Source organism: Haliotis rubra, unplaced genomic scaffold (assembly GCF_003918875.1).
Source record: "Haliotis rubra isolate DU_JTF1 unplaced genomic scaffold, ASM391887v1 Scf301, whole genome shotgun sequence".
NCBI classification, from domain to species: Eukaryota; Metazoa; Mollusca; class Gastropoda; order Lepetellida; family Haliotidae; genus Haliotis; species Haliotis rubra.
Genome location: NW_025766971.1, coordinates 650487 through 677312, shown reverse-complemented (window position 1 = coordinate 677312; position 26826 = coordinate 650487). Strand labels below are relative to the sequence as shown.

The 26826-nt window shown below is 40.9% G+C and overlaps 1 protein-coding gene across 1 annotated transcript in view; it reads right to left on the bottom strand.

Annotated features, from left to right (window-relative positions):
• Positions 1 to 26826, bottom strand: part of LOC124282724 (tyrosine-protein phosphatase non-receptor type 5-like) — a 72865-nt gene that overhangs the window by 14196 nt on the left and 31843 nt on the right. Inside the window, 7 exon segments of the mRNA XM_046718744.1 lie at positions 569 to 647; positions 835 to 934; positions 3876 to 3962; positions 8602 to 8813; positions 9721 to 9831; positions 10602 to 10766; positions 13116 to 13238. Coding sequence (XP_046574700.1) covers positions 569 to 647; positions 835 to 934; positions 3876 to 3962; positions 8602 to 8813; positions 9721 to 9831; positions 10602 to 10766; positions 13116 to 13238 — 877 coding nt within the window.

Below are 26826 nucleotides of genomic sequence, written 5' to 3'. Positions count from 1 at the left end.
CTGCCCCTGGTTATAATGCCACCCTGGTTATAATGCCACCCTGGTTATAATGCCACCCTGCACAAACGATGGCATTATAACCAGGGTATACTGTATAAGTGTTCCTTTATTTATTTCCAGATTTTCACCCACAGTGCAATATAAGGCATGACCAGAAACCTGGAAAATAGATCAGGAACACTTGCACTTATATGTGTTCCTTTATTAGTAACAAAAAAGTTCCATGAGCATACTAGTCCTGGATAGCCAGCCCTACTGACAAGCATGGGGTACGAAGGACCTATGCTACCCTAAATCAGGACTCAGTCTGTACAACAGGGATTTGGGACACAGCAACATAGAGACAAATCCATAGGGACCAGATAATCCAGTGATTGATAACGTGAACAAGAGTCCATGCAGTTGGGTTATATTGAGTAAGTGAGTGAGTTTAGTTTTATGCCACTTTTAGCAATATTCCAGCAATATCACGGCAGGGGACTCCAGAAATGGGTGTAAAACTCACTCACTCACTCACTCACTCGGCATTACAGACGCAAGCAGTCATTGCATAAAGTAGGATACTCACTTGGTATAATAGTTTTATATCTGTTTTTCATCCCTGAGCCAGCCACTGACACCTTTTCTGTGTGATTAGTTGGAATTTCCTGAAATAATGAATGTAGACTCATGAGAATGTTACCACAAACCAAAATTCTATCACACACCATTCAAGTTTTATCAAAGTTTGTCAAATAGCATGCACGATATGAACCTCCATTAAGGACAAACTAAACACAAATAAATCAGTGAGAAGTGTTAACTTGAAGGATTAGTCTAATTCTGTTTTCTCACCCAGAATTCCTCATATAAAGCTTTCGGGTGTTTTACAGCATTTCGTAAATCTCTGCGACTAAGTCGGTTTCCTACGGAGAGCAAAAACTCCAGGCCAGAACTGTGGAGAAACAACAACAGCCATCAACATTGTATTCATTGTGAAAACAAACACAGACATCAACAGGATAAGTCTTCATCTTCTGGTACTCGGAGACTCAGGTATAACTACATAATGAGTGTATAAACTGACTGACTGACTGACTGACTGAGTTTGGTTTTACGCCCCTTTTAGCAATATTCCAGCAACATCACGGCGGGGGACACTAGAAATGGGCTTCACACATTGTACCCATTTGGGGATTCGAACCCGGGTCTTCGGCGTGACGAGCCAACGCTTTAACCACTAGGCTACCCCAACGCCCCAGGGTGTATAAACACTGCATGCAGTCATTCCAATTTTGGTACACAATCAAAATAAATTGTAAACAATAAATGATTTTGAAGAAATAATTGAAAGTTCTTTGTAGCCTGATTTTCTAGGGCAAATATGGCACGTAATGTAGTTTCTTGAAAAGGGTAAAATTGACAGACCCCAAAATAACTACAGAATGAGTGGGGGTTTATTAACACCAACAAATATTGCCTGTATTAAACACATGTAATGGTTACCATTATCATATCTTGCACAAACTGAAATAACTCACTAATGAACACAAGATATTCATGTTCATGATATTTCAATTTTAATTTCAATTTTATACCAGACTGGGACCACACCTTGACACTGAGCGCTGGACCTCTACATGATGCTGACAGTACTTACTCTCTATTCTAGCTGCAGATGGGTACCCGGAAGTACAATTTATGTTCATGTCATTTAAGTGCAACCACAGTGTGTGTGGGTCATTTACGAGTTAACAAGTCTGCTGTATGTGTTGGCCAGACAGGGAATATGGTCTTCACTCATATAATTCACATCACTCTTTTCACCTTTGCTTCAAAATTGAGTCTCTCACAGTGGATACTCAAGACTGGTTATTTTCTGGCATTGACATTACATATTTCAGGGTTTTACCTTAACCTACAAAGATAGGGATCCAGAGGACCCCCAGATGCTAATTTCACAATTCCATACAGGATATATGAGAGTCCCATAAATACACGAAATGGTGCAGCATGGTAAAATCTTATGATTACTTTGATTACAGAGACTATATATTTCTTCTCAAGAATTTAATAATGAATATTCCTCTGGGTCCCCCGGTTGCAATATCATATAATTTCTGCATCCATTCTACACATTTGTGTGAACTGGAAGCACATTTCTTTGCCGTTTTAATCCCTCTGTTTACTGTGAACAGGATCGTGAGTCTGACCTGCACCTGGCCTGTACTGAGTGTACCTGAGACCCCCTTCTACGTCATGCAATATTCACGCACAATCAAACAGTCAGTGGCCTAATTAACAACATTTCGTGAGGCTTTGAGATTGTACAACTGTGAGAACTTACGGACATTACACGGCATGTCACGATGACTGATGACCGAATGAGTGAGTGAGTGAGTGGAGGAGTGTGTGAGTTTAGTTTAATGCTGCTGTGATCAGTATTTCAGTTATATTAAGGCAAGTCAGTTTGAAGTGGAATCGATGCAGGTTTCAGACATATACCACTGTGGTAAAACCCACGACTGAATGAGTTTGGTTTTACGCCGCTTTAAGCAATATTCCAGCAATATCACGGCGGGGGACACCAGAAATGGGCTTTACACATTGTACCCATGTGGGGAATCGAACCTGGGTCTTCGGTGTGACGAGCGAATGCTTTAACCTCTAGGCTACCCCACCGCCCCAGGTAAAACCAACGAGGACAGGTATGGGCACCTTAGACGAATCTGTCAACCATGCCTTTGATCAATCTTTGAACTTGGCTACATAACAAGCAGTTTTAATTTAAGAAGTCTGCCCCCACTGTTTCACTGAGATTGACATTAATTTGACTACAGAGATTGTATATTTCTCAATCCACTAAAATATTTTATGAATCATACTGCTGCATATAGTGAATAATGCTGTAACATCATATATTTGTCATTTCAATGTGCTTGCAGCAGGGTTTTATTGTGTTAACTGTATTTATCACTGGCTTGACAATATAACTGAGCATTAAAATAGAAGGAATAGTGAACCTTCACTTAGTAAAGCTGAAAGGGTCGTTGTCGGCACGGGTACTACAGATGTGTACCCCAGGTACGTTTCTGTATACATAATCAGAATACAGAAATGTACCCTAGGACGATTCCATTCTGCATTGTGGAGTTTTCTTGATCGGAACTGTCATACTGTTGTATGAGATGCATTTGATTGCGTTATATAAGAGCATACACAGTATAACGAATATTTCACGGTGCACAACGTACACCACTCACAATCAGCTGAACGGGAATAACTACATACGGTTTCGGTAATGGGTCGCGGAATATGGACTCGTCCGTCGTTTAGGGTACCGGGTACGTTTCTGTAGTTTGACTTTGTTTAGGGTACATGTCTGTATACAGAAACGTACCTGGGGTACATATCTGTAGTACCTATGCCGACAACGACCCCTTCAGCCTAATGTTACTGCAGTGGGAGAGAGTTCCCAGAATAAGCCTGAGATGCTGGGGACCTATTCTGCCCTGTGAACTACAAGTAATAGTTGTAATGCTACTGCAATGAAGAGAGTTCCTACAAGAAGGACTTGTTGCTAGGGCCTATTCCGCTTAGGATTTCTGTGGAGTTTAATACAGGGGTGGAAATAACTTTAAAACTGCTAGTGTACTCCGGAACAGTGGCACATGTAAAATCACTTGCCCTGATAATTTTTCCACTATACCAGCCATTTTCTTGTTGATTTTTAAAAATAAACAACATAAATAACATTGGAAAGTCAACTGGACACCGGTACAATGTGATATACAAATTTGCTTGCCTGACAGAAAAAAACACTGGACTCGGACATCGGGCAATGGGTTATTTCCACCCCAGTAATACTCCAGGAACCATCAACAGTAAAGACTTACCTCTCCTTGGGTGGTGTCCCATCCCATCTCGCTAGTTCTGGTGAGGGGTTGAGATCAATTGTTAAGGAAGCGTTCGATCCTCGTCGACTGGAAATGACAGTACTAATGATAAATACATCAACAAGGCATCCAACAGGGTTACATAGAGGGAGTGCTCGAGTTGGGTTTAATATCACTTTTTTCTAAATGGGCTTGTCAGCTTCATGTGAAATAAATACTAACAAGTGATGATGGCCTAGTTAACACAAGAGTCATCAGAAGATGACATATCCCCCCGGGCCCCACATCTTTGAAAGAACAAATCATCTGACAGTTACTTAAAGTCCAGCTTGATTTTAGACTAAGTGCAAATCGTTTCCATGGAAATCATGAAAAAAATAAATGACAAAAATCTGCAAATAGCAAAAGGCACCACTTTGGGATCTGCCTCACATATCTGCCAAGTTTTGCTGAAAGACATAGAGAAGTTTTCGAGTTGTGCTCCGGAAACAAAACCTACCCCTCCCTTTTGAGACTAAGTCCGAATTGTTTCCATGGAAACTGAGAAAATAATAAAACACAAATATCTGCAAATAGCAAAAGGCACCACTTTGGCATCTGCCTCACATATCTGCCAAGTTTTGCTGAAAGATATTAAGAGAAACAAAACCCACCCTTCCTTTTGAGTTGAATCATTTCCATGGAAACTGAGAAAATAATAAATCACAAATATCTGCAAATAGAAGCCCTTTGGGATCTGCCCCTCACTGAAAGATATTGGGACTGAGTCCCACCCCTCATTGACTTTCCATGGAAACCAGAAAAGGCAAAATGCTAAAAATCTGTAAATAGCAAAAGGCACCACTATAGGATCTGTTTGATATATCTACTAATTTTTGTTGAAAAATATAGAACGGTTCTTGAGTTATGCTCCGAAACGAAGCCCACCCCTCACTTTTGGGACTAAGTCCGAATCGTTTCCATGGAAACCGGGAAAAGTAAAATGCTAAAATCTGTAAATAGCAAAAGGCACCACTTAAGGTTCTGTTTGATATATCTACCAAGTCTTGTCGAAAAATATTGAACGGTTCTTGAGTTATGCTCGAAACGAAACCCACCCTTCCTTTTGAGACTAAGTCTGAATCATTTCCATGGAAACCGAAAAAATAATAAATCACAAATATCTGCAAATAGCAAAAGGCACCACTTTGGCATCTGCCTCACATATCTGCCAAGTTTTGCTGAAAGACATTGAGAAGTTTTTGAGTTGTGCTCCGGAAACGAAGCCCACCCCTCACTTTTGGGACTAAGTCCGAATCGATTCCATGGAAACCGGGAAAAATAAAAATGCCAAAAATCTGCAAATAGCAAAAGGCACCACTTTAGGATCTGTTTGATATATCTACCAAGTTTTGTTGAAAAATATAGAACGGTTCTTGAGTTATGCTCCGGAAACGAAAGCAATCCTTACTTTTTGAGACTAAGTCCAAAATGTTTCCATGCAATCCAGAAAAGGAAAAAATGCTAAAAATCTGTAAATAGCAAAAGGCACCACTATAGGATCTGTTTGATATATCTACTAAGTTTTGTTGAAAAATATTGAACGGTTCTTGAGTTATGCTCCGGAAACGAAGCCCACCCCTCACTTTTGGGACTAAGTCCGAATCGTTTCCATGGAAACCGGGAAAAATAAAAATGCTAAAAATCTGTAAATAGCAAAAGGCAACACTTTAGGATCTGTTTGATATATCTACCAAGTTTTGTTGAAAAATACTGAACGGTTCTTGAGTTATGCTCCGGAAACGAAGCCCACCCTTCTTTAAGACTAAGTCCAAAACGTTTCCATGGAAACCGAGAAAAATAAAAATGACAATAATCTGTAACTAGCAAAAGGCACCACCTTAGGTTATGTTTGACATATCTACCAATTTTGGTTAAAAAATATCGAACGGTCTTTGAGTTATGCTCCGGAAACAAAATGATTACGGACGGACGGACGGACGGAGGACGACGACTATATCGCACGCGATTATATCCCACCGTGGGAAAAAATTGGCGAAACCCACAAACATGGTTATGGTGCTGAAACATATCTGGGGTAAACCTGGATTTGAACCAACATTTATAGGTTGAAGAACTAACCAAGGGAGCCAACTCTGGACAGACAATTACAGTGCCTGATACTGGGTAAATGTTATCCCCTACTTGGCCTTGATGAAGATTGCCAATGCCTGCCTGCTATCCAATGGCTAGAAACATTTCTGTCTGGATAAGTGAAACATATTTTTACCTGCCCTTCTATCCATTAAAAAATTTCAACACATGTTATTGCATTTATTGTGACAGTGTAGATTTACTGAATAAAAAAATCACTACTTTAATACTTAAAAATCAAGGCTGAATTTTGTTCTGTTCTGATGTGATACTCAGCACCATTCCAGACATATTCCAGTGACCTGTAGATTATTAAGTCTGGATCAGACAATCCAGTGATTGATATTTTGAGTGAGTGAGTGAGTTCAGTTTTATCCCGCACTCAGCAATATTCCAGCTATATGGCAGCGGTCTGTAAATAATCGAGTCTCGACCAGACAATCCAGTGATCAACAGCAGGAGCATCGGTCTGCGCAAAAGGGAACCGATGACATGTGTCAACCAAGTCTGCAAGCCTGACCACCATATCCCGTTAGTCGCCTCTTACAACAAGCATGGGTTACTGAAGATCATATATTCTAACCCGGACCTTCATGGGTAAAAGATCAGGAATACAAATGAATGATAATATAAGGGTAATGCCCTCAAAAATAGCATTAACGTTATTATTGCTAAAATACATGGAATTTGTGTTGAAAAGAAAAATGAAACAACAAGAAGACAAAGTCATCAATATCCCCCGCAATGGCAACATACTCTTCATGATTATGTCTACGAGTTATGATTATGTCAAATATTTAGGTGTGTATATAGAAAAGTGGAAGGAGAGTATTGAAAGGTTTTTAAAGTTCTGCTCCAGAAAAGGAGCACTATCACCAATTTCAGTCCAGGTCAAACTTGTTGCAATGGAAATACCAAAATATTTTATTCAGAATTCCAAAACTACCAAAAGGCACCAGTACACCACCAGATCTATCTATGTGCCAAGGTTGGTGAAGAAACATTGAACGGTTTTAGAGTTCTGCTCCGGAAAAGAGCACTACCACCAATTTCAGGCTAAGTCAAACTTGTTGCCATGGAAACGCCAAAAATATTTTATTCAGAATTCCAAAACTACCAAAAGGCACCAGTACACCACCAGACCAATCTATGTGCCAAGTTTGGTAAAGAAATAGTGAACGGTTTTAGAGTTCAGCTCCGGAAAAGTGCACTACCACCAATTTCAGGCTAAGTCAAACTTGTTGCCAAGGAAAAGCCAAAAATATTTTATTCAGAATTCCAAAACTACCAAAAGGCACCAGTACACCACCAGATCTATCTATGTGCCAAGTTTGGTGAAGAAATAGTGAACGGCTTTAGAGTTCTGCTCCGGAAAAGACAAATGTGCACGGACGGACGGACGGACGGACGCACGCACGGACGGAGTCCATTTTAATACCGGGGGATAATGAAGGAATTTGACTGTAAGTTTACTCAAAACCAACTTCTGACAGGGTTGACTGACCGAATGCAATTTCGACATCGAACAATTCAAGTGACGTCACACGGAACGTGACGATATTCGACCTTGATCATAGCCTGCAACATGTCAAACTATGTCAGACACAACGTCAGTTGTCAGAGTTCGGTTTTGGTCCAACAACAATGTTAATAGTGCAATTGTTAAGGTTAGCACCAGCAAGAAAGCCAATATTACCGCTATTTAAAATGGGAATTCAGGTTGCTTTCACTTGTTTGACCCAGAATATCTGCCAGTCCAAAGCCAATGTCGAATGAACCGTAAGCCCACACAACCCCTATGACGTCACTTGACAACAGAAATGATAGTGGCCCGTCGTTAAGGTTGAGCGGTCCAACATCATTTGCAGTGGCCTGCAAATTTCTGATAACAGGAGGCCGTTTCATGATAATTCCTGGTATTTTAGCTATAAGGACAGTTTAAGGCAAACAAGTTTGAGTTTTGTCCAATTATCTCAACTAAAAATGGTGGTGATTTCTCAGTATGTTAGTTGGGTTTAATGCTGCTATGAACTTTATTTTGGTCCTTTTTCGAACAATGAGAAACAATGTACAAGCTATGCCATCAGCCAAGTCACTGTGCCTTGCCAAGAACCCTAAGTGTCGTTTGTTGTTTTTGTAGTACCCTGGTATAAATTCATAAACATGAACTTGCAGCAACCAACATGGGCCCCTTGGTTAGTATGGTCTCAAACCTCTTTGGACGACAGGGACACCAGGAGTGGTCTTTTTACACATTGTAACCACTTGAGGAATCGAACCCGAGCCTTCGGTGTGACGAGCAAATGTTTTTTACAACTAGCCAGCAGTCACTGTCAGATAACAGTGGTCAAAATAATTACATGTCACATATGAATATTTAAAGTGTCGAAAATGTCTACTTCATAATTATACGTGACAAATTCAATAAATGCCTCTTCCAAACTATGGCTTTGAACAAGTCCGGTCACATGACAACCTACTCCAATAATTATTTCAACAAAATCGCCAAAGTGTAAAGACCCAGGACAATGTTGCTAACGACAACACCACAGCCTCGAGCCATCTTTCAATTATCATCCTACGCGACACTGACCTTTCAAGAAGACCTTTGGCCTTGACCCTCATGGGTTGAGCTGGAATGGTTGTCATGCAGCCCTTGGCAACAAAAACTGGAGTACCCTCGGGCTGTATGGTCAAAGGGTCCTTCACGTCGGGCTTGATTGTGGGGTAGAATATCTGCTGGGTCGGCAGAGGCTCGTCCAACTTTTCTTTCTTATCATTCTTTCTACAGCAGCATAGGTATAGCTGCAAGATCAGATCAGACATGTTATACTGTGCCAGTTAGTAGCAGGTCTTCAACTGCCATTTTAACCACCCTACATGGTAATATTTCCATGAGAAAGTGAGTTCAGACACAGGGCTCCAGATCATTTTTCAACATCAGGAGTATGTATTTTTTAAATATAGGCATACTGGAAAATCCAGTACATTTAGAGTACTGAATGGAATTTAATAGAGTATCAGTGATCTTGTGTTTTGTTTCATATCTGCACCACAACATTGATACTCTTGTGTACACAGGTAAAACAAACAACAACAATAAAACAATCCTTTTTTCAGATAAATACGTCTGTAAATGATTCAAAGACCGTACATCATTGCTGTGGTGTGTATCTGCTATGTTTTCTAAGTTATTTCCTACCGTATCATGAATATTTTGTATCCGTACATACGCCGATACGGCCCTTATCTGGAGCCTTGCAGACAGATATATTTACACCTGCTCTGAGGCTGATATTCGGTCCCATATCTGGGGCAAATGTCGGTAAAGATTCCAAAATGGAAATTAAACAAAACGCAGTTAATGTTGTTATGGCTTTGTCTGTAATTCAGTGATAACAGGATGTGTGAGTGAGTGAGTTTATTTTGAAGCCACTTTTAGCAATATTCCAGCAATATCATGTCACGGGACACCAGAAATGGGCTTCACACATTGTATAAATTGTATAAACAGTCCCTAATGTTTCGTTTAACATTTCCACACTGAAGGTCTCTGAATGGCATTTAAAAGTGATGAATAAAAGGTGAAAATTTATCCACTCATGATCTACAACATGCTTTGCTGCCATAACAAAGTTTCATCCACATCATGAGAACTAAACCAACACTAGCACATATTACTGCTGCCATAGCAACACAAAGCGCTACTCACCAGGAGGATGAACATAAGAAAGAAGATGACGCCAGCTCCAGCGATGATATAGGGGAAGTAGGGCTGTGACCAGATGGGAGGTACGTCATACGGATGACTGTAGATGCCGTGCTGTAATACACACCCAAACACACCAAAATCACAACTGGTATTCATGAATAATTCCTAAAATTAGACTTTAATTTTGTTGTTTGTATGATGTGTAACGCAGCACTCGGAATTATTCTTGCCATATTTCTGACAGCAGTCTGCATGTAATTGAATCTGGACCAGAAAATCCAGTGATTGATATTATGAGCATACACATTACACATTATACACATTATGTACACAACAGCGATTCGATGAAATGGGTCAACCAAGTCAACACTTAATTGCTCTTCAAAAATCCCCAAACATAAAGACCAGTGAAGATCCAGGTTAGAAGTGGTCTTCAGGAACCCAAGTCTAATGAGTGAGTGAGTGAGTTTGGTTTTACGCCGCTTTTAGCAATATTCCAGCAATATCACGCCGGGGGACACCAGAAATGGGCTTCAAACATTGTACCCAAGTGGGGAATTGAACCCGGGTCTTCGGTGTGACGAGCGAACGCTTTGACCACTAGACTACCCCACAGCCCCCCACATCTAATGAGATCGGGTGGTTAGGACACATGACACATGTCATTGTATCCCAACTGTAGATCGATGCTGATGATGTCAGTCACTGGATTGTCTGGTCCAGACCTCCACCAGCTGGTATATTGCTGAGTGTGGCATTACACAACAAACCAACCAACCACCCACCCAAAACAAAACATTGTGCATTCATGTATAAAACTTACATGGGCAGATAAGTGACTAAGTATTATAAGTATAGGTTTGTAGGTATAGTGTGCTTACGTCCTGCATGATACGTGTGATGTTGAGTTGCGGAGCCTCCTTCTGGACGGAGGCCAGCATGCCCGGCTGTAGGACCATCGCAGCCGGGATGAGATCTGATGTTTGGAAGAAGTCATCCACACTCCCAGTTTGCAGGAAGTACAAGCTGATGACATTGCCTGCCAACTGAAACAAGGAAGTACAAGGTGGTGACACTGTCTGCCAACTGAAACAAGGAAGTACAAGCTGATGACATTGCCTGCCAACTGAAACAAGGAAGTACAAGCTGATGACATTGCCTGCCAACTGAAACAAGGAAGTACAAGCTGATGACATTGCCTGCCAACTGAAACAAGGAAGTACAAGGTGGTGACACTGCCTGCCAACTGAAACAAGGAAGTACAAGCTGATGACATTGCCTGCCAACTGAAACAAGGAAGTACAAGCTGATGACATTGCCTGCCAACTGAAACAAGGAAGTACAAGGTGGTGACACTGCCTGCCAACTGAAACAAGGAAGTACAAGCTGATGACATTGCCTGCCAACTGAAACAAGGAAGTAAAAGGTGGTGACACTGCCTGCCAACTGAAACAAGGAAGTACAAGCTGATGACACTGCCTGCCAACTGAAACAAGGAAGTACAAGGTGGTGACACTGCCTGCCAACTGAAACAAGGAAGTACAAGCTGCCAACTGAAACAAAGAAGTACAAGCTGATGATGACATTGCCTGCCAACTGAAACAAGGAAGTACAAGGTGGTGACACTGCCTGCCAACTGAAAGTACAAGCTGATGACATTGCCTGCCAACTGAATGAGTGACAAGCTGAAACAATGACATTGCCTGCCAACTGAAACAAGGAAGTACAAGCTGATGACATTGCCTGCCAACTGAAACAAGGAAGTACAAGCTGATGACATTGCCTGCCAACTGAAACAAGGAAGTACAAGCTGATGACATTGCCTGCCAACTGAAACAAGGAAGTACAAGGTGGTGACATTGCCTACCAACTGAAACAAGGAAGTACGAGATGGTGACACTGTCTGCCAACTGAAACAAGGAAGTACAAGGTGCCGACACTGTCTGCCAACTGAAACATGGAAGTACAAGGGGACGACACTGCCTTCTGACTGAAAACTGCCTTGGTTGGGTTAATATCACAAACAGACATTATTAACACGTATCTAAGTACTTTGAGTGGCATTTTAGAAGTTGGGAAATACAATATTGAACAAAATTCAAGGATGACAACTTCCTTTATTTCCTGACAATGGTACAAGTATCTGTAACGAAACTCATGAAAGGTCACACTCACAAAATAAAAGAAGTTGTCATCCATAAAGTTTGTTCAATATAACACATATAGTTTTGTTCCAGGCTTTGGCCCTACGAGTCCTTGATACATAATCTGTCATAAATTGTACCTCTTTCCCTCATCAAGGTTTTCATAAGGATGAGTGAATAAATGACTGACTCCTGCCGAAGTCAGTACAGCTGTATCCTCATTGTGGTGGCTTATAAATAATAGTGACAACAACATGCACCAGTGACTGCAGCAGGATTAATAACCCATGCAGTGGGTCACTGTGACACAGATGCACTCGTATCACACACTCATATCACGCACTGTGATCACCTGATTCACATGCTTTCATGCATGTGGTGTTAGAAGTTAAGGAATCAAACTTACTTTCTGGGGCTCCTTTCACGGAGCAACCTTTACTAAGGTTAACCTTAACTCCCATTCTTTAACATTGTACTAAGGTTACCTTAGTGACTTACGATCACCTTAGTGCTTTGTGAAAGGAGGCCCTGGTATTTGAAGAGCAAAAATATCAGAACCATACTTTTTAACCATTTTTACAGTGATTGGGTAATAATGGCTAAGCACCATTCCATCGATATTACTGTGGTTTACACCAGAAATGGGATTTACGTATTGAACCGAAAAGGGATTGCAACCCAGGCCTTTGGCATGATGAGCAAACACATTAACCACTAGGCTACCTTCCCACTTCCATAGTCCCCGCATGTATTAGTAGAAGAGATATATTTATTGAGACAAAATTCAAAATAACCGTAACTGAAATTCAACAGCTCCTTCAAAATGAAAACCACTAAATGCGAGACTTGTTTATTTCATCAAAGAAATATTTTCATGACCTTAATTAAAGAAGGTATTAATGTAAACAAACACTGGGATAGGAAACCATGCCCCACAATTCTTCCACACCTGGTGTTAAACAACACACCATTGTTTATCAAGTCTTTGACTGATTGACTGACTGAGTTTGGTTTTACGCCGCTTTTAGCAATATTCCAGCAACATCACGGCGGGGAACACCAGAAATGGGCTTCACACATTGTACCCTTGTGGGGATTCGAACCCGGGTCTTCGGCGTGACGAGCCAGCGCTTTAACCACTAGGCTACCCTACCACCCCTTATCAAGTCATTGAAGACAGTCTGATCAATAATATGGTGTGTTCAGACACAATATTCCCTCCGATATATTCTGCAATAATTAAACACTTACACTGATGCGATCTACTCTGATGTTGTCTATGGGCCAGTTGAGGACCCTGGCGAACGCCTGCCGTAAGCCACTCACAGCGCTGTCGATGGTCCTGTTGGGACTTTTCACAGCTACGCCCAGTGTCTGTAAGTAAAATGTGTACATGGTTATACTCAGCCTGTACCAACAGTTCAGAGACAACAGAAAAACTTTCCTGAAATGAAGCTATATAGGAATTAAAAATATTCTGTAAAACTTGCCAAAAAGATTGAAAATCAGAAATATCGTAAATAGTAAACTAATTAATGATTATCGATATGATATGTGTCATAGATAATGATGCACATAAACTTATGTGATTGAAAAAAGTTTTAATTTAATCACACAATATACAAAGATTTAGGCTCCTTCTCAGGGATTTACCTTGAGTCCTGTATTCGAGGTCCCTGGGACTCATGCTTATAATTTTCAGGGGTCCTGGGTCCCGTTCCTCAAAGCGATCGTAGCGCAAAGTTGATCGTAACTCCCATACTTTAACATAGACTTACGACTGTTGTAGCGCTACGATCGCTTTGAGGAACGGGGCCCTGGACAACAAAATGGGGGTCCCAGACACTTAAGTATTATTACTAATACTGTTATTGTATTGTGTATCATGATCAACACTTTAATTGTTACAGTAATTAAACTGCAAATGATTCCATAACTCAGCTTGTAGCAAACTCAGTGATAACTTATTGTTACTTGATTGGAATTTTGACAAAAAGTATTTGGAATTTTTCTGCATCCTTCTGGATGCGCTAATAAATTTTGTTGCGTCCATTGTCAATTTTTATGTATAGGATGCAGGAATTTGCGTCCTGTAAATCCCTGCCTTATAAATTATTGTTCAGGACGCTGTTTTGTAAATAATCCATGCAAAAACATGTCACCTCTCACCAGGGGTGTGAAACATATTAATTTCTTTCAGATATTTTGGGCATTTCTGCTCGAAGTTACTTCTTCGATATTTATCAATAATCAGTTGATAATTAGTTAACGATTATCGGTTTTATGATATATATCGATAGCCAGCCCTAATATTCTGTCTTCTAATTTTGAGCAGGTTCAATTTCTTTTTGCATCGACTAGGGTAATTTACAACTGAATGTTTTAGCAGGACGTAACATAAAATGGTTTGTCTCCATTCTACCAGGATTAAATGCAGTTTTTTTCCCAACAGACTCATACTGTTTTTCCTGTTCATTGTATTGGCCCATCGTTCATCAACGAATTGGTTCAGTGCCATCATCCGTCCCGTTCCCTGCGTTCTTGTAGTGCCCAGCTACTAGCCACGTACGAGGACGAAGACATTTGGAGACAGATGTTTTTTCAAAAGCAGGTCCTATGCTTTGGAACAACATCCCATTGGGCATTAAAAGTGCAGAGGAAATGTGTATATTTAAGATAATGTTAAAAACATTCTTTTTCAAATCATATTACAGTTCCAAGTGACTCTTTCCTTGTCGGGGTGGCGGGGTAGCCTAGTGGTTAAAGCGTTGGCTCGTCACGCCAAAGACCGGGTTCGAATCCCCACATGGGCACAATGTGTGAAGCCCATTTCTGGTGTCCCCCGCCGTGATATTGCTGGAATATTGCTGAAAGCGGCGTAAAACTAAACTCAGTCAGTCAGTCTTTCCTTGTCAGATTTATACGAAAACGCCTTTGAGCAAGATACATATGGATATTGGCGTTATATAGATCTCTATATATTATGACTAAATGCAGTTTTTTCTTTTCCAACGGACTCATTCTGTTTTTCTTGTGTAGAATGTACATACATTAACCTCTAGTCTGAAATCATGTGGAGACTACTTGGCGTAGTCCGGCGTAGTCAATTCATGGCGTCCATCTGTGACAATTACCATTACTAGCTATTGTAAATTACACACACTCAGCCCTAACAAGCTATATGGTGGTAGTCTGTAAATAATCATCTTGAACTGAAGCATCTTGAACTGAAGCATCGGTCAAGCAAGTTAGCAGTGACCTATTCCAGCAGAGAAGGTAGCCCCACTTACAGATCGACATCAGGATATAATGTACAAGGTGAGGTTTGGTGTATGCGGTAATGTGAGTTTATATGCATGTGGTGAGGTTCTGTGGATGTGGTGAGGTTGGGTGTACAGTGAAACCTGTCTAAACCAGCACCCCACGGGACAGAAATATAAAGCCGGTTTAGACAGGGTGCTGGATTAGACAGTGACGATCATTTTCCAACATGGCTGCCATTTACACTCGTCAGTTTCTCAATCTAGCGTCCCGAAAGGAGTGTATTTGATTATGGGTCCTTGATTGGAAGTCGTGCTGGAATACGGACTAGACAGGTACCGGATTAGACAATGCTTTAATGATCATAATATCGTTGTAAAATGGCGGGACCAAAATTGTATGCCAGTTTTGACAGTGTGCTGGATTAGACAGGTGCCAATGTTGGCTGGTTTCACTGTATGTGGAGAGGTTATGTGGTGAGGTTGGCTGTATGTGGTGAGGTTATGTGGTGCAGTTGGCTGTATGTGGTGAGGTTATGTGGTGCAGTTGGCTGTATGTGGTGAGGTTATGTGGTGCGGTTGGGTGTATGTGGTGAGGTTATGTGGTGCAGTTGGCTGTATGTGGTGAGGTTATGTGGTGAGGTTGGGTGTATGTGGTGAGGTTATGTGGTGCAGTTGGGTGTATGTGGTGAGGTTATGTGGTGCAGTTGGGTGTATGTGGTGAGGTTATGTGGTGACAGTTGGGTGTATGTGGTGAGGTTATGTGGTGAGAGTTGGGTGTATGTGGTGAGGTTGTGTGGTGCAGTTGGCTGTATGTGGTGAGGTTATGTGGTGCAGTTGGGTGTATGTGGTGAGGTTATGTGGTGCAGTTGGCTGTATGTGGTGAGGTTATGTGGTGAGGTTGGCTGTATGTGGTGAGGTTATGTGGTGCAGTTGGCTGTATGTGGTGAGGTTATGTGGTGCAGTTGGCTGTATGTGGTGAGGTTATGTGGTGAGGCTGGGTGTATGTGGTGAGGTTGGGTGTATGTGGTGAGGTTATGTGGTGAGGTTATGTGGTGAGGCTGGGTGTATGTGGTGAGGTTATGCATGGTGAGGCTGGGTGTATGTGGTGAGGTTATGTGGTGAGGTTGGGTGTATGTGGTGTGGTGTATGTGGTGAGGTTATGTGGTGAGGTGTATGTGGTGAGGTTATGTGGTGAGGTTGGGTGTATGTGGTGAGGTTATGGGGTGTATGTATGAGAGTTATGAGTGTTATGTGGTGAGGTGGTGGGTGTGATGTGGTGAGGCTGGGTGGTATGTGGTGAGGTTGGGTGTATGTGGTGAGGTGTATGAGGTGTATGTGGTGAGGTTATGGGTGAGGTTGTGGTGAGGTGTATGTGGTGAGGTATGTGTGGTGAGGGTGTATGTGGTGAGGCTGGGTGTATGTGGTGAGGTGGGTGCATGTGGTGTTAGGTATGTGGTGAGGTTATGTGGTGAGGCTGGTTGGTGTATGGGTGTATGTGGTGTTAGGTGAGGTTATGTGGTGAGGCTGGTTATGTGGTGTCTGGTGTATGTGGTGAGGTTATGTGGTGTGGATACGTTGATGGGGTTGGTTTATATGGATGTGGTGCAGTTATATAAAACTGGAGTAAGACTGCATGGAGTTGAGGTGCAGATGCCCTTCTCACAAGACCTCTGCATACCAACACATACATGAACTCATCTACACCAAGAAATGATTCCCTGTTCCAAAAGTGACAACAATCACTTTCAAAGCAACAATTTGCTTGACAGTCAGAAACTAATAACCATAAAACAGTAATAAACAGACACAAAAATCAAACAACCTTTTAGCATCCTGAATACCACACAACTCAAGCTGACACACAAGCTCCTATTGCCTGTCTAAAGTTGTCAGTGAGAACTCTCTGCACTGAGAAACGTGACAGACGGGACCAAAATGTCCCACAATTGACACACCAGCCCCTTCAGCAACTCACAAGGTACATATCTGCTGCATATTTTATCTAGAGCAAGACTAGCCTGCTTCGTAATGCCATTATCCCCCTGTAATCAAGTCATGTCAGAATCAGATCACACCAAAACCAAGATGTAAGCGAAAATAAGAAGTGGACGAGAAGACTAATGGCATTACCGAAGCTCTGATGCAATGCTGACCTATACACATCCTTTATTTGGGGAGTCAACGTGAAATTGTCTTCGTCAATAATCAAATAAAGTTAGCTAAGTGAAATACTCGCCTTCAGAGGCTAGACAGCTATTGGCTATTCAAATTAGATTTCCCGAAAGATAAATTGTCTTTAAGATTTACCTTGTTTGAGTAAGAAGGCAAATTGCTTAAGGAGTCTCATCAATAGGAAATGAGGGTTATCAGAACAATAGATAAGCTTGATTGGTGTGGGGTGCAATTGAGTGGCTGTAGTATATAAGATTGATATGTTAAGACAACAGGTATTTGAATGAGACTAATATGAGTGTGTGAGTATGGTTTTAAGCCACTTTTAGCAATATTCCAACAATATCATGGCAGGGGACACCAGAAATGAGCTTCATGTATTGTACCCATGTGCAGAATCAAACCTGGATCTTCAGCGTGATGTGCCAACACTTTAACCAATAGGCTACCCTGCTGCCTCGAGACTGACATGAAGCCTGTTTGATTTCATTATCAGCTCAGAGCCTTCACCCTCATTACAGTGAGTGAGTGAGTGAGTTGAGTTTTACGCCGCACTCAGCAATATTCCAGCTATATGGCAGCGGTCTGTAAATAATCGAGTCTGGACCAGACAATCCAGTGATCAACAGCATGATCACCCTCATTACATGCAGACTAGAGAGCGAATGTAAAGGAAGCGGTGCCACGTCCTCACAGATCACTTTTTGGTGTATATGAAGAGTGAGTGAGTGAGTCTAGTTTTACATCACTTTTAGCAATATTCCAGCTATATCACGGCGGGGGACACCAGAAATGGGTGAGTATATGAAGAGCATTATCCAGTATAAGAGGGTCTGTGATCCTTTGGGCAAACCTTGGTACTTGTGATGAAAGCTTGACATTTCATTAGCATGATCTGCATTTCTGCCATGTTTTTTTCTGAACCTTGTCAATCACATTGTTGTCAAAGACACCGATATTTCAATGAAGTAAATGATTTCACTGGATTTATCACAAACATCTGGGTCATACAATGGCAAAGACAGGAATATAAAGATCATGACGTCACATAAGAAACTGTATTTGTGATACACTTGACATCCACTGACAAGGTGTTGGACAGTCTCATTAAGTTCATTGCATAATTTATAAGTACATTTTGATGAAATATCACAAATTAACAGTTTTCGAGTGCGAATTGAGTGGCTTTGAGCAGCAAACAAAAACCTTCTGTTTCATTTTTCAGGCCTGCTGACTTCATCAAAGTTAAGGGGGTGGAGGGGTAGCCTAGTGGTTAAAGTGTTTGCTGGTCACGCCGAAGACCTGGGTTCGATTCCCCACATGGGTACAATGTGTGAAGCCCATTTCTGGTGTCCCCCGCCGTGATATTGCTGCAATATTGCTAAAAGCAGCGTAAAACCATACTCACTCACTCACTCATCAAAGTAAAGGAGTCGCAGGGCTGCTCATCTTGTCATCAAACTGCTCATACATGTGATTCAGAGTCTGGCTACAGAGCCTTCACTTCCCATAAAATAAACCTGTGCTGATTTGATGTGGCACTGATCATCATCACTGTATACATTAATAGACGGTACTTATCTAGACACTCGCATCTCCTTTATTTAAGTACAGTTTATTTGTTCCCTGACCAGTGGATCTGTATGCTTTCCAATTATCATTCTCAACTCCCTGGGGAGGATACAACACAATGGTGCTAGAAGGAATTAACATCCACCTCCTCAGTTTCCTAGGGGCACATCTAAGCTTGGTAACTTGCCCAGTTTTAGAACCAAATTTCTTAAATCACACAAGAAAACAGCAAAAAGCTACTTGGAATCATATTACACATGGGTATTAGTAGAAATGGTAAAAAAATCAAATTATGGTTTCCTTAGGTGCTATGTGTATAAGTGTTTATGTGAGCAACATGAATAATGCCAATGTACAGAGTTATCTTTCAATATTCCTGAACGTCAGTGTTGACTGGACATAAAAATCAAAATTGTTATGATAATAATTTGTGTCTTCAAGACACGATGGGTGAGAACTGATCTTCAGAAACCCATGCTTGTTGTAAGAGGCGACTAACGGGATAGGGTGGTCAGGTTTGCTGACGTCACTGACACGTGTCATCATATCCCAACTGCGTAGATTGGTGCTGATGATGTCAGTCTCTGGAGTGTCTGGTCCAGACTTGACTATTTACAGACTGATGCCATATAACTGGAATATTGCTGTGTGGTGTTAAACATCAAACAAACCAAATTAATTGATGATGACTATATTATAACAGATCAAGATTACAGACACAACCTGGTTATTAGTCACGATATGTCTCAACAGGCTCTCAAAACAAGTAACAAACAAGAGTCATCAGAAGATGACATATCCCCCCGGCCCCCACATCTTTGAAAGAACAAATCATCTGACAGTTACTTAAAGTCCAGCTTGATTTTAGACTAAGTGCAAATCGTTTCCATGGAAACCGAGAAAAAACAAAATGACAAAAATCCGGAAATAGCAAAAGGCACTACTTCAAGATCTGCCTCATATACCTGCCAAGTTTTACTGAAAGATATTAAGAAGTTTTGAGTTGTGCTCCGGAAACGAAACCTACCCCGCCCTTTTGAGACTAAGTCCGAATCAGAGAAAATAATAAATCACAAAAATCTGCAAACACCACTTAAGGTTCTGTTTGATATATCTACCAATTTTTGCTGAAAAATATTGAACGGTGTTTGAGTTATGCTCCGGAAACAAAATTATTACGGACAGACGGACGAGGCGAAGACTATATCCCACAGCATTACATGCCGGTGGGATAAAAATATATATAGACGATCATGCGAGAATGTACTGAGACAAAATATATAATATACGAGGATTATACACTGTATAAGGCTTGTCGACATCTTTCAAAGTGGCCTTTATGTAAATCCTCCAGACAATCCAGATTCCCCCTCTCACTTGCATTTGCTTCAAATAAAATTGCAGAGTGCAGTCGAGACAATCTGAGAGGTGATCAAGATCTTTATTGCAATAACACTTGTCTTATCTCTTAAAGTATATCATATCATTTGAGCATGTAGAGAAACTTGCAAAGATCTTCTGTCCATATCCAGAAAGTACATATACACTACAAATTCTGCAGTTGACCTAAATCTCCATGGCAGTCGGCATACAACGAATGCACTCTTATCCATTGACATTATCCTGGCAAGAAAATGACCTATTCAAGAAAATGACCTATTCTATGACAAAAACAAAGTTAATTTGACATTGTTTATGACAAGACAACGCTATACACATTTATCTCAAGGTAATCTGTCTGAGGGTCTCCAGACAAAGAGCAAGAAGACATTCTAAAGACATCTGTTGTTGAGTTAATTCTCATGAGTCTCGTGATATGTTTGAAAGGCAATAAGATAAGGACCAAAGTTTGCATACAGCACAAACACATAAGACATAACCAGGAGATCAAAATCCTAAAAGAAATGTATCTTTTAGCCCCAAGGATAAACTGTTAAGCTTATCATACTCAAATGGTTGGTTGGCTGGCTGGTTTGTTGTTTAACGTTGCACTCAGCAATATTCCAGCTATATGACTGCGGTCTGTAAATAATCAAGTCTGGACCAGACAATCCAGTGATCAACAGCATGAACGTCAATCTACGCAATGGGATATGATGACGTGTCAACCAAGTCAGCGAGCCTGACCACCCGATCCCGTTAGTCGCCTCTTACGACAAGCATGGGTTACTGAAGACAAATTCAAACCCGGATCTTCATGGGTCATACTCACATGGAGTGAGTGAGTGAGTTTAGTTTAGTTTAATGCTGCTTTCAGTATTATTCCAGCAATATCACAGCAGTGACACTGGAAATTGGCTTCAAACATTGTACCCATGTCGGGAATCAAACCCGGGTCTTCAGCATGACAAGTGTAAGCTTTAACTACTAGGCTACCCCACCACCCCATATTCATATGGAAATCTATACACAAACAAAAGTAAAAATTTGATTAGGGGTACATTTGTGACTTTTCTTGGAGTATTTTAAACATGTAAGTAACTGATAAAACATCCTGATAAATCTCCTTTCCACTGGTCCAAGTGACCTTTAAGATGCCACAACAAGTGTTTGAATTTCTACAAGCATTTACCATATCTACATTACCCAAACTGGTACAGGTTACTAGTCTTTATCTATTTTACATTTGTTCTAATTACAACCAAATTACATTTATGGCAGAACTCTTCTGATAAACTCACATCTACAAACCATGTTACCATGGTTACTTCATCCACGTTCTCTGGCTGGGATGGCACAGATAAAACAGACAACAGATGAGTGATGTTGATAGTCTTCAACTGGTGATACAAATGTCCCATCAAGATCACACGACTGAGGTTACAACCTAGGGTCCGGGGGACCAATTGTAACCTACTCGCCTAACTGATATAACACCCTATTAACTCTCTATGGCAGGCTCTCTGTAGCATTATATACAAAGGGAACAGGCTCTCTATGGCATATATACCCAGGGAACAGGCTCTCTATGGATATATACCAAGGGAACAGGCTCTATATGGCATATATACCCAGGGAACAGGCTCTCTATGGCATATATACCCAGGGAACAGGCTCTCTATGGCATATATACCCAGGAAACAGGCTCTCTATGGCATATATACAAAGGGAACAGGCTCTCTATGACATATATACCCAGGGAACAGGCTCTCTATGGCATATATACAAAGGGAACAGGCTCTCTATGGCATATATACAAAGGGAACAGGCTCTCTATGACATACATACCCAGGCAACATGCTCTCTATGGCATATATACCCAGGGAACAGGCTCTCTATGACATACATACCCAGGGAACAGGCTCTCTATGGCATATATACCCAGGGAACAGGTTCTATATGGCATATATACCCAGAAAACAGGCTCTCTATGGCATATATACAAAGGGAACAGGCTCTCTATGACATATACCCAGGGAACAGGCTCTCTATGGCATATGTACAAAGGGAACAGGCTCTCTATGACATATACATGTATACCCAGGGAACAGGCTCTCTATGACATATATACCCAGGGAACAGGCTCTCTATGACATACATACCCAGGGAACAGGCTCTCTATGGCATATATATCCAGGGAACAGGCTCTCTATGACATATATACCCAGGGAACAGGCTCTCTATGACATATATACCCAGGGAACAAGCTCTTTACGGCATATATACCCAGGGAACAGGCTCTCTATGGCATATATACCCAGGGAACAGCCCTCTATAGAGTGGTACTGTTGATTTATGTCACTAAGGTTCTTGAATAACCACAAAGTGGAAAGAGAGCATTGAAAGGTTTTTAAGTTCTGCTCCAGAAAAGAGCACTATAGACAACCAATTTTGGTCAAAGTCAAACTTGTTGCCATGGAAACAAAAAATATTTAACTGGGACGGACACATGGATGGAGTCCAAACTAATACCCCAAGCAAAACGTGTTGTGGGGGACAACAAAAAGTAACACCACTGTGCTTTCTTTAATAACTGATCTCAATCATCACATATATTTAGGTATATATCTGGCACTACTCAGGGGGTGATATCCAGACTCATTTCTGCAGAACTGCAGGTAATTCCAACACGGGAATAAAAAATTCCTCAGTTTATGGTAATTTCCCAGTTCATCTGAACTTTGTAGAAGTGATGTGCACTTTACTGATAACAGAACCCTAAAATAAGGAGGGGAGTTCATGCTTAGTTCCACATTACAGCAATGTTCAAATATTCAAGAAATCCTAAAAAAAATTCTACATAATTTTTATTTTTTTCTCAGTTTTCCTCACATGGGTACTTAGCTTAGAATCCTTGATAATTTCCTCGTATTATCCCAATATGCACCATTTGGTATCACATAAATCAAGTTAATCATGCAGCAGCACAATATTTCAAATTAACCTGTCATTAACAAGCATCCAATGAATTAAAGATGAATAATGCAGAGATGTCATCAAGAAGATGAAGCATTATTCATACAAACTTCCATACAAACAGGAATCAATCTCTGACCTATTGATCCGCACAAAAACAAATACATGATCACATAGCAACTAATGTCCGATACTTCACACAAACAATTTGTTCTATAAGAAATAGTTCCTCCCCTAGTGGTACCAAGACGTAACACCGATCAATATAGACCGTCTAAGCATCCCGAGTTTGACCCAGATAACTCGTCTGAGGAATATCGACTGACAACCATAGTTCACATAGCGGCCGAGTCTTGCACAAGGCGTTGTGGTGCCGCACTCCAACACATATCTGTTGCCTCGCGAGGATTGGACCTGTAGAAGACTGTGTGTACATTGATCGATTAATTATGAAGTATGACCATCAAAGGTTACATGTGATAGCCTTGCCAGTTCTCCCAGCATATTCACCGAGAGGAGTGAGCCATAATGCCCTATGCATATCATCAACACAGTCCTCTCACTAATGTTGTAATAGAGGGAGGCAATATATTTCCTCCTTGAAGGCTTAATTAGTAGAGGCCATTGATTACTGTGTGTCAACACAGATCCTTGCTGGATTCTGATGCCTGGAGCTTCAGGTGGCTCAGCAGTCAGGATGCTACTTCTGGGATTGAATCCCAGATTTGCCAGACCTCTACCCTCGATTAGAAAGTGGCCAGTCACCCAACTACAAATCCGACTATGACCCTCGATTAGTAAATTGCCCTACCATTCCAGGCATTCTCTGAGAGAGTTGTATTTTATACCACTTGAGCAATATTTCAGTTATATCATGGTGCATCATTAGCTACAGATGTTTACAACTTAGAGTGATTGAGATAGTTTGTTTTTAAGCTGCTTTTAGCAATATTCCAATAATATTGTGGTGGGGGGCACCAGAAATTGCTTCACACATTGTATGCATGTGTGAAATCGAACCCGGGTCTTCAGCATGACGAGCAAACACTTTAACCACTAGGCTATCCCACCATCCCTTACAAACCCATTACTGATACCGTGCACAGACCTATGGTAATCATTTGAGTGAGTGAGTGAGTGAGTATGGTTTTATGCCACTTTTAGCAATATTCCAGCAATATCACAGCAGGGGACACCAGAAATGGGCTTCACACATAATTTGTATCCATGTGGGGAATCAAACCCAGGTCTTCAGCGTGACAAGCAGACGCTTTAACCATTAGGCTGCCCCAATTGCCCAGGATTCATTAATCGGTTGTAGCTCACTATATCAATCACTGGAATATCTCAGGTCTAGACACAATTCTTCACAACAGATGGAATATTGCCGAATGCAGTGATAAGAACACACAGGAAATATACAAACAATGATAAAGATTCTGAGACATTTTATCTCCTGGCATACGTGTTCTCATTTGAATCTATACTTGCAATTTATTTCATTTTATATTCAGGAATTCAGGAATTTTAGGACAGAAAAATAAACAATCAAAAGCATTTTAAAATACATTAATAACTTCACATGAGCACATGGTCTTACATCTGTTACTCGACTTAATCAAAACATGGATAACAAATCCTACATCTGATTATTCTCAAGTCTATCAATTCAATGAAACATTACTGTAAGTCATTAACGTACACTTTAATTTCTCAAAAAATAACCTCCTGTCAACCCTGAAAACCTTTTGCCTGCCTCGTGCATTTTGATAATGAAATATTTTGAAGAAATAAATTGATGTGTCGAAGTTACATTGAACAGTCACACAAAATGACTAATGGTTCTGCCGGATTTCCCATCAGATGGCGCTTTCTGTAACGGAGGCATCAGCAGAATCTGTTGATTCTTGAAGTTGAATAAAAGCCAACTATTGACTCTACTTCTGTGACCATCAGATTTCAAATGACTTCTATCTGATGGTCACAGAAGTAGAGTCAAATAGTTGGCTTTTATTCAACTTCAGATTTCAAGTGACTTCTAGCGTCCGCCCGGAGAGCGGAAGGTTGTGGGTTCGATCCCCGACCGCGTCATACCAAAGACGTTAAAATATGGTACTTGTTGGTCCCTGCCTGGCGCTCGGCAGTAGTGGGTACAACAAGGACTGGTCCACGCACTTGAATCAATAGTTCAGTTATCAGTGGGCTAGCATGGTATCTCAGTGGGGTAGCACTATAAAACCAGCTTAAGTCTGGGCTAGTACAAGCAGCCGCACATACATACACACGCATGCACGTCGGCATATGAGCAAAATATTCTCAAGCACGACGTTAAACCCAATTCCACCACCATCAAGTGACTTCTCTGACTTAGACCATGCTACGGGAAATATACATTTTCTACAGTTATCACAATGACCTGCTGTTTAATCGTTAAAATGCATTGCAAGTAAATTCCTGAATCAGAAAGTGAGTACGATTTTCTGTCGCTTTCAGAATATTCCAGCAACATCATGCTGGGGGACACCAGAAATGGGTTTCACACATTGTACCCATGTGGGGAATCAAACCCGGATCTTCAGCGTGACAAGCAAACAGTTTTACGACTAGGCTAACCAACTGCTCTTTCTGGATAGGAATCAACAGCAATATAGAGTAATGTCAGTCAGTCTAACTATGTTAACTTAACAAACCCATTAAAATATCAACTTTCAACTGTTGGGAAGTCTGTGAATGGTTTAGCATGTATATGCCTATCTGGCTCTCTTTGAACATCCCTAGCAGATTCTATCAATCATAACGCTACACTCTACTGACTGTGTATTGGAAAATAGGATCATACAGAATGAGTGATCTATCGTGATAGAATATCAAATATCTGGGATATTGATTGCCACATTGTACATGCCATTCATCAAAGATCAAGCCCTGTTTAAAAATTTATAGCTACGAAGAATATTCATTTGATAACGCAAGCGTTTCCCTCGCAACCAAACCTCGCACAATAATAGTTCAGTGTTGTTAGGAAATCAGTATTTGCTTTCAGTACGGAATCAGTCATTATCTGAAGTTTCTCATTTCATTTTAATACAAGGATTCTGAGCGTAATGAGCAGATTTCCGCCTAAGAAATTTAGTAAAAGTCATTTCCTGGACTCAAATGAGAATGAATTTTTCAACACATACTTAAATCATCATTATTACATGTTGTTAGGCCTCATTTTGTAGTATTTAGTTCATCCTCATTTCAAAACTTACTGATGAGCGTGTGATTGTGTTGGTTTTTAATGCTCCAGCTTAATGTGAGAGTACAATCTGCAGTGACTCGGTTCTTGGACGTTTTGGTGCTTTTGCAAAATCCAAGAGCCTGTGTATGGTGTTAACAAACCAAGGAAGGACATCAGGGCCAACTGGGAGTTCACAGTCTTTGGTTAAGTAGTTTGGTAGCCTAGTGGTTAAAGCGTTCGCTTGTCACGCTGAAGACCCAGGTTCGATTCCCACATGGGTACAATATGTGAAGCCCATTTCTGGTGTCTCCCACCAAGATATTGCTGGAATATTGCTAAAAGCGGGGTAAAAACCATATTCACTCGGCAGAAAATC